A 17,748-nucleotide genomic window follows, 5' to 3' on the forward strand; every position below is an offset into this window, starting at 1 on the left:
TAATTTATAAAGGAAAGAAGTTTAATTGAAGCCTCAAGGAACTTACAATCATGGGAGAAGGGGAAGCAAACATGTCCTTCTTCACATGGCAGCAGGAGAGAGAAGTGTAGAGTGAACAGAGGAATAATCCCTTATAAAACCATTAGATTTCGTGAGAATTCACTATCACAAGAACAACATGGTAGGGAGTACCCCCGTGATCAAATCACCTACCACAAAGTCCCTCCCACAACATGTAGTGATTACAATTTGGATTACAATTCAAGATGAGATTTGGATGGCGACACAGAGCCAGATCATATTATTCACCATCTTTTTATATCCAAGAATCACCAGCTAGGCAATCTAATTACTGATCAGGTGATCACAGCCAGTCACAGCCCAGTTCAGGTCTCTATAAGAGGGGATCCCTCCAGAATTGTGTGATTTGCCTGGGACAATCACATCTATTTTAGGTGCATTAGGGGGAACTATTTAAAGGAAGCTTATAGTAAATCCTTTAGTAAAGTAAATAATAATTCTAGGCTTCAACTAGAAGTGATTGGAAATAACAGAAGTAATTGAATAGGCCACACAGTGGCTCATGCTTGTTAATTCCAGCACTTTGGGAGGCCGAGGTGGGTGGATCACCTGAGGTCAGGAGTTGGAGACCAGCCTGGCCAAAAAACCCCATTTCTACTAAAAATACAAAAATTAGCTAGGCGTGGTGGCACATGCCTGTAATCCTAGTTACTAGCAGGGCTGAGGCAGGAGGACTGCTTGAGCCTAGGAGGCGAAGATTGCAGTGAGCTGAGATCGTGTCACTGCACTCCAGCCTGAGCAACAGAGCAAGACTCTGTCTCAAAATAATAATAATAATTAAAAGGAGCCTTATTACTTCACTACCTTACTTATTATTAATGGTCTTTAGCCATAGTCACCACCATGTTACTCACAAGATTCAAACCCAAGTTGGCCTGGCTCCCAATCTGTGTTCAGTTCTACCTCATTATCTCAAGCACACTAAACACCATACACAGGCCTTCCCTTATGACTTTTCCAGAGAGAATCAGGGTATTGTCCTCCAGAAGATAAGGCAAATTCAGGCCTGCAATGCAACCAGGCGATGTCTGCCTACCTTTCCAGATACTCGCCTCTCTTCTCTCCAGCTGTACTGTTCTTTCAGTTCCTTCAAGAGCCAACCTCCAAGTCCACCCAGCTTCAGCTTAGACTAGGAAGCATCTCATTCTTATTCCCCTCTTTTCAGCCTCAGCCTGATTAATTCCTAGTCTTTCAATCTTACTTATAAGCCACTTTCTAATAGAAGTGCTCTTACATTTGCCTTCTACCCACCCATTCAGGTTCCCCATTTATGAGCTTACAAATGACTTTTTCTTGGTAGCATCTATCAAGGTTTTCATTAGATACTTGTGTTTAGTTGATTCAATGTCTGTGTCTCCCACTAAATGCTCAGCTCTGAAGTCAGAGTTCATGCTTACTGTGCTCATGATCATGTCCCCTCACTTAATAGCTCTTGGCACATACATGGCATAGGTACTCTACAATGTATTCAGTACTAAATAAGTGCATACCTGAGATTTTTTTTCCTGTATTCTTAGTATCCTTATGATTCCCTAAAAAGTAGAAACTTAATTCACCGTGCGTCTCTGATCTCCATCCGTGTCTAATTATTTGAGTTAGAATCCTAACCTGCAGGTATGGCAGCCACCCCAGAACTATTTTAGAGGAGAGATTAATATTCTTCCTACCCTTCCTGGAGAGCAGGACTATTGTATTACTAGTGCTTTACAGTCTGAGGAGCCTAGCATGCAGGTAGGAAAATGAGAGAAGTAGACAAGTAGTCCCAGAAAATGAGTGCTACAATAGGATAAGCACAGGCATGAAGGGGGACAAAGGCCCTTATCTGATCCTAGTGAGCATCTGGAAGATATCTGTAGAAAGTCCTAAAAAAAGAGAGAGAGATAAGAGATTGATAAGGGGAAAGGATAGGAGTTGGGTGGAGAGCTGAGATGAAGGCTCAGAGGTGAGAAAGCATGTAGTTTTCAGTGGGGAACTGTGAATAATTTAAGATATATAAGTGGAAAGAAGTGAGTCTGAAGGAACTGTGCTCGGGGACAAAAGATGTTTGTCTTGAAGTCCATCACAGTCAATAAAGGGTTTAACTGATGAGTGACCCCTTCAGATTTGCTTTTTAAACACATGTTTAAGATTAGCATCTAAAACTCCAGTTACCAGAAACTAGGACTACAACTACTTTCTCTTGGAAGTCAATTTCTCTTGACTACACCACTGCTTTCTCTCTAAGTAGAGTTTGGAAGGAGAGAGGCAAGTCCCTAGATCATGCCAATAGAGGTAGGGGGAGGATGGACAGGTTGGAAGAGATATATGCCATGTGTTGATGATAGGTATATTAATGTTGTTTTTCAGTTTAGCATGTGAGAGCAGTACTATAGAAAGTAGTTAACAGTTTTCTCTAGATTAAGACCACTTACCCACTGATGAGCTTGGGAAATTGTTTAACCTGTTTCCTCATCTGAAAAGTAAGCATATTAATAATTACAAACTTATTGATAATTTATATGCCTAATCTCACTTATATGTGGAATCTAAAAAAGCCAAATTCATGGAAGAAGAGAATTACATGGTGGTTTGAGGGGTAGGAGAAATGGGAATATACTGGCCAAAGGGTACAAACCCTCAATTATAAGATGAACAAGTTTCAGGGATCTTAAATACATCATGAGTGGCGATGCATGTATTAATTAATTTGATTGTGGTAGTCATTATACATTATACATGAATATATTCAAAGTATACAATCCTTTTGAGACAGTTTCACTCTTGTTGCCCAGGCTGGAATGCAATGGCGTGATCTCGGCTCATTGCAATCTCTGCCTCCCAGGTTCAAGTGATTCTCCTGCCTCAGCCACCCAAGTAGCTGAGATTGCAGGCATGTGCCACCATGCCCAGATAAACTTGTACTTTTAGTAGAGACAGGGTTTTTCCATGTTGGTCAGGCTGGTCTCGAACTCCCAAACTCAGGTGATCCACCTGCCTTAGCCTCCCAAAGTGCTGGGATTACAGGCATGAGCCACTGCATCTGGCCTATATTCAATCTTTATAAATTATTTAAAAATTTTTTAAAAGGGAATGAAATAAATTATTTACATTCATATATGTGAAAAATTTGATTTCAAAATTATCTAGAGGTACAGATATGAATCAATAATTATTAGATTATTAAATTTCAGTGGAATTAAATGCCTTGTCAACAGTTTTCTGTTGGAAATGCTGTATACAGCTAGTTCCACCCATCCCTGTAGTTTACTGTTTGACCTTAATTTACTCCTTCCTCTTCTCAGGGTTGCTTTCCTGGCTGGCTTAGTCCTATCAGACAGAAGCCACTGTGGAAACTTCGGGTACCCTAGGCGCTCATAATAAGGTCGTATTACCATGAACAAAAGAGATAAGCTAATATTTGGTGCTATTTTGGGAGCATTTTTAAATTTTAAATACTTCACCTTTTACCAAGAATATAAAAACAATATCCGTAATTTGTAGACACCATCTGAATTTACCAAAGCTACCTTCAATTTCTCCTAATATAAACATTTTAACCAAATATTCTTACCTGCCTCATAAATTTTTTAAAAAGACTCTAAATAATGGAAATTATCACACCTAAATGCATAAGAGCTCAGTACAACTGGTTCTATCTCAACATACTCCTTGAACTAAATTAAAGGACTTAGTCACTAGCTTCTATTGTGTTACTTGAAACTGATGCTTAGCAGAATTTTTGCTGAATTTAAATACAAAATGGTACACACATGATTGTAACTATGCCAAACTATGTCTATATTTGACCTGAAAGGCAATAAGCAAAAATGAAAATAGTGGTTTACAATATTTAATAAAAATATTTCAATAGGTTTTTAAACAAAAGGTACTTTGAGCACTAAAAAAAAATCCAAAACTTCCTGAAAGTCTGAGTGACTACTTAAAAGAAAAGCTCTCCTTTATCTGTATGAACATTGCTTATTGGGCCTTTCAAACCCTTCAAACTTCTGAGAATGATACTGTATGACAGTATCTGCCCTCCTGTCAGAGAAAACATAGGGGGAAAATGGTAAAATGGTTTTCTACTCAGAGCAGGTTAGGTAAAATCCTGAATCTTTTCAAAATGTTAACCAGATGTGGGGTAAATCCTGAGGTTTCAGCTCCTGAAACACTGTTTGAAACTTGGGAGCAATAGATGCCCTGGAGAAATCATTCTGACAATAAGGACTTTTGGGCAAGAATGAACAGCAAAATTTGTTTTGCACAAAGTCACTATTCAGATTTAATTCAGCAGATGTAAAAAATTATAAAACACAAAATTTACATTTAAAAGAAGATACACAGCGACCAGGCCTGATGGCTCATGCCTGTAATCCCAGCCCTTTGGGAGGCCAAGGCAGGTAGATCACTTGAGGTCAGGAGTTTGAGACCACCCTGGCCAATGCAGTGAAACCGATCTCTACTAAAAATAAAAAAATTAGCCAGGGATGGCGGCACGTACCTGTTATTCCAGCTACTCGGGAGGTTGACAAAAGAGAACCGCTTGACCCAGGGAGGCAGAGGCTGCAATGAACCGAGATTGTGCCACTGCACTCCAGCCTGGGTGAGAGCAAGACTCTGTCTCAAAAAATAAGTAAATATAAATAATAATTTAAAATAAATAAATAAAGGAGATAGATGTAAACCAAATCTGATAAAGGCCCTAAAGAAGAGCAAAACAGGCTGGGAGCAGTAGCTCACGCCTATAATCCCAGCACTCTGGGAAGGGCGGGTGGATCACGAGGTCAAGAGATCCAGGCCATCCTGCTCAACATGGTGAAACCCTGTCTCTACTAAAAATACAAAAATTAGATGGGCATGGTGGCGCATGCGTGCAGTCCCAGCTACTTGAAAGGCTGAGGCAGAAGAATTGCTTGAACCCAGGAGGCGGAGGTTGCGGTGAGCCGAGATCGTGCCATTGCACTCCAGCTTGGGTAACAAGAACGAAACTCCGTCTCAAAAAAAATGAAAAAGAAGAGCAAAGCAATACTTTGTTCCAAATGGGAAACAGTAGAAAGAACCTAAGGAAGTAAAAAATGCCAGCGCTGATCATATGGTTCTTTAGGGTAGGAAATACTAGGACCGGGTTAAAATTATAACAGAATTTGAGATTTCAAATTTGAAATTTCAAAAAGAAATTTACAGGTCTAATCCAAATCCTTCTATTTATAGATGAGGAAATTTAAGGTCTATTTATTTTGCATCCAACAAACTTTGATTAGTGTGCCTACATGCTAGATGCTAGAGACAGAACAAAGACCAAGATAAGACATAGTCCAGGAAACTCACTTGCCTGAAGTTTTCACAAAGCAAGTTAGCAGTAAACCAGGGGCTCTTTGTACTAAACCCCATATCGTCGCATAATATACAGTCATTTCTGTGCCTGTAAGCACCCTAAGCATTTGAAGATGGTTCTATGAAAATATAAGATTTCATACACAACAGATAAAACATCTCATCAGGGGTATATATTATCTTCAAAGGTAATATGATAAGGGGTACATATAATATATAAGGGGTATATATTATATTCAGATGCTAATAGAATCTATGTAAAATAATCAGTTTCTTACATAGCATATGAAATGCTAATTTCCTTGGAAGTACTTCCTAATTTCTTAGTCATTAGGTGTTCTATGTGCAAATGTTGACAATCTAAATTATAATTTTTTAAATTTTGTATTTATTTTTTAAGTTTGGGGGTACATGTGAAGGTTTGTTACATAGATAAAAACATGTCACAGGGTAAATCATGAAATTTTAAAACATGATTGGGGCCGGGCGCGGTGGCTCAAGCCCGTAATCCCAGCACTTTGGGAGGCCGAGGCGGGTGGATCACAAGGTCGAGAGATCGAGACCAACCTGGTCAACATGGTGAAACCCCATCTCTACTAAAAATACAAAAAAAATTAGCTGGGCATGGTGGCGCGTGCCTATAATCCCAGCTACTCAGGAGGCTGAGGCAGGAGAATTGCCTGAACCCAGGAGGCAGAGGTTGCGGTGAGCCGAGATCGTGCCATTGCACTCCAGCCTGGGTAACAAGAGCAAAACTCCGTCTCAAAAAAAAAAAAAAAAAAAAAAAACATGATTTCTGGTCATATGACTCTTACTATGTCTCCTTTGAATTACAAAGGAGAATGTCATTTTTTAAAAACTTCATGTTTAAGTGAAAATTAGAACACTAATTTTAAGTGAAAATTAGAATACTAGTTGAACAACTTGTAGCTAGGGTTCTAACCCTTTATTTTCAATAAATGACTCAATTTTAAAAGACCTAGTTCTATCATTAACCAGTTACCCATCTAATCATTCATAGCTTAACCAGTTTGAAAACGTTAGTGTATATAATATAAACAGAGACAGTTAATAAAATGTTCTGCATCAGAACTTATTTCTTATTTTTTTTCTTTTCTGTTTTTTTAGATGAGGTATTGCTCTTGTTGCCTAGGCTAGACTGCAGTGGCGTGATGGTTCACTGCAATCTCCTCCTACCCTGGGTTCAAACAATTCTCCTGTCTCAGCCACCCAAGCAGCTGGGATTACAGGCGCCTGCCACGACGCCCGGCTAATTTTTTTGTATTTTTAGTAGAGATGGGGTTTCATCATGTTGGCCAGGCTGGTCTCAAACTCCTGACTTCAGGTGATTCACCCGCCTTGGCCTCCCAAAGCGCTGGGAGTACAGGCATGAGCCACCATGCCCAGCCCAGAACTTATTTCTTTAAGAGAAAACATGTACCTCACTTTAAAATGAACAACAGAACCTAGTACAAAAGAGAAAATTAAGTTTGGAAGCTATACTTTGTTTTCTTCACTGATTTAATAACTTTAAGAAAGCAATACAGGAGTTTTTTAATATGGGAGAGAATAATAGGAGCCCTCTACTAGAAGTAATACAGTAGCTTGAGAGTTGTTCTTTAATTAAAATAACCCAAAAGGAAAAGGTATGAAAAATTTGTAACTTATTGAAATAGAAAACTTCTGAGATACTCCTGATTGGAAAGTAGTTATGGCCAGGTGCAGTGGCTTACGCCTGTAATCCCAGCACTTTAGGAAGCAGAGGCAGGTGGATCACCTGAGGTCAGGAGTTCAAGACCAGCCTGGCCAACATGGTGAAATCCTGTCTCTACTAAAACTACAAAATTAGCTGATTGTCATGGCACACACCTGTAATCCCTGCTACTTCAGAGGCTGACGCAGGAGAATCACTTGAACCTGGGAGGCGAGCGTTGCAGTGAGCCAAGATCATGCCATCTCACTCCAGCCTGGGCGACAAAAGTGAAACTCCCTCTCAAAAAAAAAAAAAAAGTAATCATTTATCTTCTAACAACTCTGAGAATCTATGATGAGAAAGATGAGGGGATTGAAGAGCTACCTGTTCTATATATAACTCAATTACAATATGGAGCTCTAAGATTGATTTCCCATCTTTAGGCTCTAGAAGGCTCTTCTACTGTTGTACTTCTCCCTGGCCATTCATTCCGTTATTATTTGTCCTCCTTCCCTACATAACAAGCTCTGTCAACAAGTAGCACTTGGATTTTATCCATCTCTATATTCTACCTTGCATGACAGCACATAGCTGGTACTCAGTAATTGTAAAACGAGTACCATAGATGGTAACCAGAATAAAAAAGTTGGTAAGATCTATTCTGATTCATATATCCATACTCTAAAACTAACTGTAATAATAAAAAATTGAAACTACATCAGCATGGCCGGGCGCGGTGGCTCAAGCCTGTAATCCCAGCACTTTGGGAGGCCGAGGAGGGTGGATCATGAGGTCAAGAGATCGAGACCATCCTGGTCAACACGGTGAAACCCCGTCTCTACTGAAAATACAAAAAAGTAGCTGGGCATGGTGGTGCATGCCTGTAATCCCAGCTACTCAGGAGGCTGAGGCAGGAGAATTGCCTGAACCCAGGAGGTGGAGGTTGCGGTGAGCCGAGATTGCGCCATTGCACTCCAGCCTGGGTAACAAGAGCGAAACTCCGTCTCAAAAAAAAAAAAAAAAAAAAAAAAATTTAAAAAATAATTTAAAAAAATAATTAAAAAAAGAAACTACATCAGCAACATACGGTTCCACCTCAGATTATTAGGGAATTAAACGGCAGAGTAGAACCGAAAACTTTGAAAGGGGTGGCCACATAAACAACAATGTGCATGCAATCTAAAATAACCACTCCCTTTTAAAGAAGAAAGGTCAATTTCAAGCCTCAGATAACTGAAGAAAATTGTCAGGAAGAAAGAAACATTACATGAAAAAAAAAGATAATCTGATTTCTAGATTAAGATGTTTTAATATACATAATGTATAGTACTTCATATAATTTATTAATGGCATTTTCTGTAGGACACTGTAATTAATTCAGTGACATCAATATTGACCTCATACAGACAAAAGATGAAAGCTGAGTTTTCTTGTGTACCAAGTACAAAACATGTGCTAAAAAGTTAACATATATAGTTGTAAGAGATCAACGTTCAGGATGACTCAAGTTTACAGTAGTTGCTTCACACAGTTTTCCAAAACTTGGATGCCACCCAGTGTTGCTGTGTTTGTGCAAATGCCAGCTCCGGAAGGCCTGACTACCTCCTTTTGCTAGCTCCGCTTTTGCCTGTTTTACTGCTGCCACTGCTAGATTTGCCAGATGATTTTGAAGAGAAGAGTCTTGTCATGAACTCAGAGACATCAGGCAACTCATGGTTGGAATTCAGCATATTCATTGACTGCTCCATCTCCTGCAAGAAGACAAGGCACAATGATATATAGGATCCTTCAAGTCTTTTAACTCCTAACACCTCCTATTAAAGAAAAAGGAAAGGAGTATAACAAGTGAAAGGTACTAGTTCTGAACAATGATGCAACATCCTGCTCCATAGAACTTCACCTATATACATCATTAGTAACTATTTTCCATGCTTCCTTTAACCACTAAACATTTTAATTCTTAGTAAATGTCCAATAAAGTATTGCCTAAGGTTTGATTCTGCTTGTGTTTTTTTTTTTTTTTTTTGAGACGGAGTTTCGCTCTTGTTACCCAGGCTGGAGTGCAATGGCGCGATCTCGGCTCACCGCAACCTCCGCCTCCTGGGTTCAGGCAATTCTCCTGCCTCAGCCTCCTGAGTAGCTGGGATTACAGGCACGTGCCGCCATGCCCGGCTAATTTTTTGTATTTTTAGTAGAGACGGGGTTTCACCATGTTGACCAGGATGGTCTCGATCTCTCGACCTCGTGATCCACCCGCCTCGGCCTCCCAAAGTGCTGGGATTACAGGCTTGAGCCACCGCGCCCGGCCTTCTGCTTGTGTTTTAATAAAGAATATTTTTTTCTGATAATGAATATATTTGATCATATTCCTATTTTATTTTATATTTTCTGAACAAGATGCTTTCTTATTATTTTAATGAATACATTTTTAAGTTCATGCTTTCTTTAGATGCATATAATCAGAATATTAATTTTTAACTATACATAAAGGCATCAGTAAAGTTTGGAAAAGAAGTGTAGTATTTCCAAGAGTTCATTTATAAGCCTCAGTACTAAATCTATGAATCCTGTATGGCTTGGGTGACTTCAATTAGACTCTAAAGCAGTCAACACAAATGTTACAAACAAGTCGTTGGCAAAACAGGATAGGATTTGGCACTTTTGAGTATTTCTCCTCCCCCTTAATTGAGCAAAAAATCTATAAACTACTGTTGTTTTTTTTTTTTTTTTTTTTGAGACGGAGTTTCGCTCGTTACCCAGGCTGGAGTGCAATGGCGCGATCTCGGCTCACCGCAACCTCCGCCTCCTGGGTTCAGGCATTTCTCCTGCCTCAGCCTCCTGAGTAGCTGGGATTACAGGCACGAGCCACCATGCCCAGCTAATTTTTTGTATTTTTTTTAGTAGAGACGGGGTTTCACTATGTTGACCAGGATGGTCTCGATCTCTTGACCTCGTGATTCACCCGCCTCGGCCTCCCAAATTGCTGGGATTACAGGCTTGAGCCACAGCACCCGGCCTAAAGTACTGTTTAATATTTATATAATATTAATGTGATGTCTGCTTCATTTAAATTTTAAGTGACATTCTAAAACTGAACTTAAAATTGACTTTAGTCCCATTCAGACATGAAAAAGATAGCCAATACTGTATTATCTATCCTTCCTTCCTTCCTTTCTTTCTTCTTCTTCTTTTTTTTTTTTTTTTAAGAGATAGGGCTCAGGTGATCCTCCTGTCTCAGCTTCCTGAGCAGCTGAGACTACAGGCACACACCACAGCACTAGGCTTACCATTTCAAATTGAACACTGTTAATGATATTAGCTTGAACTTTTCCCATAAAGATAGAATTTATTCTTACGTTTTAAGGGAGAAGGTGCTTTTACAAATAAGGCTAGGAAAAGAAATATTGTAAACCTAAACAAAATATGTTAATATGCCCCAATGAAGAAATCAATGATATGGTAAGAGCTCTTGAGTCCCTACAAACATATATCAATTCTATTTTGGAATCTGTTCAATTCTGAAGCTCTTTTTTATCTCCCAGTTTTTGTGGTTTTATTTAAACACAAATAAAACATGCATATGAGCCATTGATTCCTTGTCCTCACTGTGCAGCCTGGCCCTGGGACTAGTGACTGCAATGGCCAGCTGTGCTGCTCTTTCCAGATTGCTTTGTGGTTCTTGGAGGAAACACTGTGAGTAATCTCAGCACAGTAAGATTTGCTGCATATCAGCAATACTTCCAGCTCCTTGATGTTGTATACTAGGAACTTCTGGAAGCCACTGGGTACCAAGTACTTTGTTTCTTTGCTGCTCCCATAACCAATTGGCCTTTGAATCGTCTACCAACACTGTTGTCAATTCCTCTAGGTTTCTGCCAGTTAAGCTTAATTTTGACATATTGGTCTGACTGGTGCCAGATAAACTTCTTGGTCCTCTTTTTGATGATCTTGGGCTTCACAAAGGATCTGAGGGCAGTCATATGCCAATTAGGAAATGGCGCCACCTCTGCAGGCAGTGCCAAGGAAGAGAGCTTCTGAAGCTCTTGAATCAACTTTTTACAATGTTTACTATGTGCAAAGCACTTTACAAGGAATGAACTTTTAATCAAATGTAACTCTTCATGTTTCCTTCTACTGATGCCACAGTTAATTGGCTTAACACATACAAGGAATGCATAGGATGTATTACTTTCTAACACTGAAGCAAAACGGCAAACATTTACCAATAAAACATTCTGAAATATCATAAACTTTTCTTTTCCTATGAATCTTTTTCTGCCATTCCTGCTCGGAATAGACACCTATTACCTTCCACAGAACATAATCACCTACTACCTTAGCAAACATTTCTATTAAGAAAAAAGAGCTGGGCACTGTGGCTTACACCTGTAATCCCAGCACTTTGGGAGGCCGAGGCAGTGGATCACGGAGTCAGGAGTTTGAGACCAGCCTGGCCAACATGGCAAAACCCTGACTCTACTAAAAATACAAAAATTAGCTGGGTGTGATGGCGGGTGCCTGTAATCCCAGCTACTTGGGAGACTGAGGCAGGAGAACTGCTTGAATCTGAGACGGGGAGGCTGCACTGAGCCGAGATCATGCCATTGCACTCTAGCCTGGGCAACATGAGCAAGACTCTGTCTCAAAAAAAAAAAAAAAAGAACAAAGAAAAGTCACAAAATCCCCTGACAGCAAGAAGATTATTTGATAAATCCATTCTATTTTCTACATTTAACTGGACTATGAGCCTACTGATGATAGGAATGGCCTATAATTCATTTCTGAATCTCCAGTATCTAGACCCTAGAAACTGATTGATAAATGTTTACTCAGCAATTAATAAAATGGCAACACATCAATATACTAAATAAAATGGAAAACCTTGAAACTCAGAAGATACTTGTTGATGGTTGAATGGAAAAATATACAATGGATTTTTGAAAAAATGAAGAGCTCAAATAGAAGCCAATATTCAAAGAGAAAATGTGGTGGCACTAAATTTGAAGCATCCTACTTAGCAAATCCTCTCCCTCTGCCAAACCAGTATGGGTTTGTGGTATAGAATTTAAAGGTCACTCTTCTACTTATCCATCCCCCACGGTCTATCTGAATTACTTACGTGTGTCTGAACACATAAACTGAGTATGTACTCAGAAGTTTTGCAAAGTAAAGATAGATCATAGGAGCAATCATTTTGTGAATTATTTAGATTAAGTATACCAGAATTATTATACATTTCAACTATTTAAAAAGTAAGGCACATAAAGAGGCTAGGATTCAGTAAGATGTTTTAGCTATACAAAGAGATCCAGGCCTTTATCAGGCAGAACTAACAATTTATCTAGTCTAATGGAAACAACTAATTAAATGCCAGGAAGATAATACTGTGTTAATACAGATTAATTTGGCTTCGGAACTAGAATAAAGCAGAAAAACCAAGCCACCCAGCTACAATGGGATAGAGCAAGCATCACAATATGGTTCAAAAACCCACAGACAGGGACAAACATGGTGGCTCAGACCTATAATCCCAGTGCTTTGGAGGCTGAGGCAGGTGGATAGCTTGAGTCCAGCAGTCTGAGGCCACTCAAATTGATTGTGCCACTACACTCCAGCTTAAGCAACAGAGACTCTGTTTCTTAAAAAAAACAAAAACAAAAAAAAACAGAAAAAAACTCCACAGCTGGACAATCATCTTACCCGTCTCATATCAGGATCGCTTGTGTTGACGACTTTAGGCAGAAGCACAAATATCAATAATGGAAGAACCATCATCATAACCTGCAGAAAAAAAAAATCCAGAAAACGTTTTTCCCCCACTTTACAGTTAACAGAACAAAAATTGCACGGAACAACCAATGGTGAAATTAAAGATTTAAATGTTACATATACAGTAACACTAGTAGCAACCACCTCAATGCTACTGAACCAGTTCTGATGATAGCAAGGTACCGTCTGTCTGACTATGGTGGAGTATTATAGAATGTAAAAGTTTTCTGTATGTATGCTTGGACTTTATATAGATACCTCACTTCATAGTTGTGCCACCCACCTATCTTTTTGCAGTTTAGTGTGTTATTTAACACAAATAGTTTGCAAATGGAACTATCTATTCACTTTTTTCCTATCCATAGTCTGGCAATTGGATTGGTGATTCTGATGGCAAGCTAACTGCTCTTTTCGGATGACTGTGGTTCTTGTAAAACTGATCTACTTTAGCAGATGAGTTTTGAAAAATGATCTAGAAGCATCAAGCACTGGATACACTTCCACAGAATTCCAGAAATGAGAACACAGAAGATTAATAAAGTCTGGAGATTCACTGCTGACTTCTTCTATCCAGTCTACCCTCCTGCCTCTTTATCTCTGACAGATTCTAAGTACTAATTTATTTCTCTCTAGGTGATATACAGCCTCTGAATACAGATCATGTGTGATCTAAATAGCTATCAGCAAGGAATATAGCCAAACCACAAATTCTTTTATTTTTATTTATTTATTTGAGACTGAGTCTCACTCTGTTGCCCAGGCTGGAGTGTGATGGTGCAATCTTGGCTCACTGCAACCTCCGCCTCCCAGGTTCAAACGATTCTTCTGTCTTAGCCTCCCGAGTAGCTGGGATTACAGGTGCCCGCCACCACACTGGCTAATTTTTTATATTTTTGTTAGAGAAGAGGCTTCACCATGTTGGCCAGGCTGGTCTTGAAACCCTGACCTCATGACCCCCCAACTTCAGCCTCCCAGAGTGCTTGGATTATATCCGTGAGCTATCACGCCCAGCCTACTTAAATAAATTCTAAACAGCAATTCAATTTTTAAAAACTCCCTTTGCCTCCCAGCAAAAGGAGGCTGGGAGCAGTAGCTCATGCCTATAATTCCAGCACCCTGGGAGGCCGAGGTGGGCTGATCACGAGGTCAGGAGTTCAAAACCAGCCTGGTCAATACGGTGAACCCTGTCTCTACTAAAAAAAAAAAAAAAAAAAAAAAAAAATTTAGCCAGGTGTGGTGGCACACGCCTGCAGTCCCAGCTACTCGGGAGGCTGAGGCAGCGGAATCTCTGTAACCCAGGAGGCAGAGGTTGCAGTGAGCCAAGATCACGCCACTGCACTCCAGGCTGGGCAACACAGAGAGACTTCATCTCAAAAAAAAAAAAAAAAGCAAAAGAAAAGGTCAGTTTGTTTCTAAAAACTGTTTTCTGGATGGTAGACAACAATAATTTATTGTATATTTTAAAATACCAACCAAAGAGTTGGTATGTTCCTAACATTTACAAAAACATGATACATCCTTAAGGTGAGGGATATCCCAGTTATCCTGATGTGATTAATACATATCATATGCCTGTATCAAAACATCACATGTACCTCATAAATAAATACATCTATTATGTACCTATAATAATTAAAATAAGGCCGGGCACAATGGTTTACCTCTTATTTCAGCACTTTGGGAGACTGAGGTGGGCAGATCACAAAATCAGGAGTTTGAGACCAGCCTGGCCAACATGGTGAAACCTTTTCTCTACTAAACATACAAAAATTAGCTGAATGTGATAGTGGGCACCTGTAGTCTCAGCTACTCAGGAGACTGAGGCAGGAGAATCGCTTGAACCCAGGAGGCGGAGGTTGTAGTGAGCCAAGATCGTGCCACTGCACTCCGGCCTGGGCAACAGAGCAAGATTCTGCCTCAAAAAAATAAATAAAAAATAAAAACAAATTTTTAAAGAATGCATGCTATTAGTATTCTCTTATTAGTATCATAACATCACTTTCATAATGCCAACTACTTAAATTACCACAGAAAAACGTTTTATTTCACATGTTAAAAAAAGAGAAAGAAATCCTTATTTGTGCTATCAATAGGGGATGGTTAATAAATGATGGCACATTAATCAATGGACTAATAATATGCAGGTAGTATGAAGAATGAGACAGCTCCAGATACGACTGACTTACTGAATATTCTTATTCTATCTGAAATGTAAAACATGTCATCATAAATATTTATCCAGTTTCTTTTACACATTTCAACATCAAATCTACAGTGCAATTCTCACTATATTCTCTTCGTTACGTATTCCCAAAGCCATTATCCTTCTAAAATCTGTAAATTACTCACAATTATCCTTTCATCCAACAATCTGACCTCAGCTTTCTATCTCACAGTAGTTTGAAGTTTTCCACTACCTAGAAGTGAATTAGGTATTAGTAAAGTGCTTTATTTTAGGCTCATACATACCATTGGGTTCATCAGAAAGTCTGTCCAGCCCCATGATTCCCTTTTAATAAAGTAAGAAGGTGGACCTGAAGATTTCATTTGGAGAGGATAGGGCAGTCTGACAACCTCTGATGTTTTGATGTAATTCACATATCTTGCTCTGATAAAGTAACATGAGGAAAGCAACAGTAATTCCATTAAAAACACTACTAGTTAAAAGAACTGCTTATACTATATTAGCAAAGCATTATACACACCTTCAGCTTTTTCTAAAATGCTTTAAAATCAAAACTTTAGATCTTGAAAATCTCACCAAAATAGCTTTATCTTCATGTCTAAAATATGCAGCAAAACAGAGGAAAAAAACGCTCGACTTGTAATCTTCTAGCTGTAGCTCTGTCATCACCTAGGCCTGTGAGATTAGATGAATTTCCTAACTTCTATTGATGTCAAAAGTTCTTTTAGAATCCTTCCAGTGCTAAAGTTATTTGACTATATTTAGTAATGAATTTACTTCATTATAACATACAAAAATACTGGATTTTTTTGATGGTCTAAGAAATGCATTATTGGATGTAATCCATTTTTAAGGCTATATTGCAAGAAAATTTTATAATGCAAGAAAGCACTGCAACAGTGCTATAGGTAACACTACATTTTTCACCAAAGATACACTAATTTTAATCAAAATTCTCATCCATGTTTACACATGATCCATTTTACTTTTTGAAAACTGCCTCTCCTATTTCACCGTTCACTGCTGTGTTGAATTCTGGGAATTTTTTTTTTCTGATCTATCTCCCACTTCATCAAACTTCTGTTCAGTTTCTTAATGCATCCATGAAGTTGTACATTTCAATGCCTACATTCATTGTAGAAGTTCAATTTTATTCTTTTTTCAAATATCTATAGCCTATTTTGGTATATCATATCTTTTTTTTTTTTTTTCCTCTGAGACAGAGTCTTGCTCTGTCGCCCAGGCCAGAGTGCAGTGGTGTGATCTCATTTCACTGCAACCTGTGCCTCTTGGGTTCAAGTGATTCTCCTGCCTTGGCCTCCTGAGCAGCTGGGACTACAGGCACGTGCCACCATGTGCAGCTAATTTTTTGTACTTTTAGTAGAGATGGGGTTTCACCACGTTAGCCAGGATGGTTTCAATCTCCTGACCTCATGATCCACCCGCCTCAAGCCTCCACAAGTGCTGGGATTACAGGTGTCAGCCACCATGCCCGGCCCTGGTATATCATTTCTATGGCAGGCTTTTATTCCCGTAAGTACTTTCACATGTTAAATTATCTTACAGTTTATATCCAATAATTCTACTATTTAAAGTTCTTGGAGGTCTGATTTATTTGCTGACTCAATGTAGTCTGTTTTCTTGGGTACTTTACAAGTTTAATTGACTTCATTTACCTAAGGAGATAGAAAGAGCATCTCCTTCCAGAGAGATTATGCAATTGTTTCTGCCAGAAATTTGGGGATTATAACCAGAAACTATTTTGTTCATTGCTCAGCTTGGAAGTTCCTGGATTATGCAGGAAGTAATAAATTCATATCCCAAATTTTAATGAGTCTAGGAGCATAACTATCAGTTTTCAGGAAGACTTTTCCCCCCAAAGGCCAGGGTCAGACTTTTCCCCCCAAAAATCCAGGGCCTTCTGGATTTTAGAATCAAGTGTCAAAGGGAGGACCAAATTTTAGATCTAATTCTGACTCCAAGCAAGCCCACAGTTTGCCTCCTCCCTGCACACTGCTAATTAAATCTAAGCTGTATGGGTTAGAAAATATCAAAATTTCAGGTGGGGAGTGGTTTATAGTTTATCCCCTAGTTTCCTTGTTTTGGGGGGAGCTATGCATTTATTAATAAAAGAAAATGTTTGGCCAGGTGCGGTGGCTCATGCCTGTAACCCCAGCACTTTGGGAGGCCAAGGCAGGTGGATCATGAGGTCAGGAGTTTGAGACAAGCCTGACCACCATGGTGAAACCCCGTCTCTACTAGAAATACAAAAATTAGCCAGGCATGGTGGCACACACCTGTAGTCCCAGCTACTCAGGAAGCTAAGACTAGAGAATTGTTTGAACCCGGGAGGTGGAGGTTGCAGTGGGCCAAGATCGTGCCATCGCACTCCAGCCTGAGACAGAGTGAGACCTCATTTCAAAAAAAAAAAAAGAGAGAGAAATGTTTGTCATAATTTTATCCAGCATTTCTAAGGCTTTTCACTCTGCCAAAATGTCAGAAATGAATATCCCATATATATTCAAAACTAATTTATGCATGCTTATAAAATATTGGTCAACACTGGGCACATGGCTCATGCCTGTAATCTCAGTACTTTGGGAAGCCGAGGTGGATGATCATTTGAGGTCAGGAGTTTGAGACCAGCCTGGCCAACATGGTAAAACCCTGTCTCTGCTAAAAATACAAAAATCAGCCAGGCATGGTG

General features: G+C 39.2%; 1 protein-coding gene across 1 annotated transcript in view; it reads right to left on the reverse strand.

Moving 5' to 3' along the window:
• Window positions 1-17,748, reverse strand: part of EMC7 (ER membrane protein complex subunit 7) — a 25,621-nt gene continuing 7,873 nt past the window's right edge. The window contains exons 3-5 of the mRNA XM_003935758.3: window positions 15,326-15,464; window positions 12,788-12,868; window positions 1-8,838 (exon numbers count right to left, since the gene is read on the reverse strand). Of these exons, the coding sequence (XP_003935807.1) occupies window positions 8,686-8,838; window positions 12,788-12,868; window positions 15,326-15,464 (373 nt within the window). The 3' untranslated portion in view covers window positions 1-8,685. The remainder of the gene's footprint in view (window positions 8,839-12,787; window positions 12,869-15,325; window positions 15,465-17,748) is intronic.

Source organism: Saimiri boliviensis, chromosome 2 (assembly GCF_048565385.1).
Source record: "Saimiri boliviensis isolate mSaiBol1 chromosome 2, mSaiBol1.pri, whole genome shotgun sequence".
Classification (NCBI taxonomy): Eukaryota; Metazoa; Chordata; class Mammalia; order Primates; family Cebidae; genus Saimiri; species Saimiri boliviensis.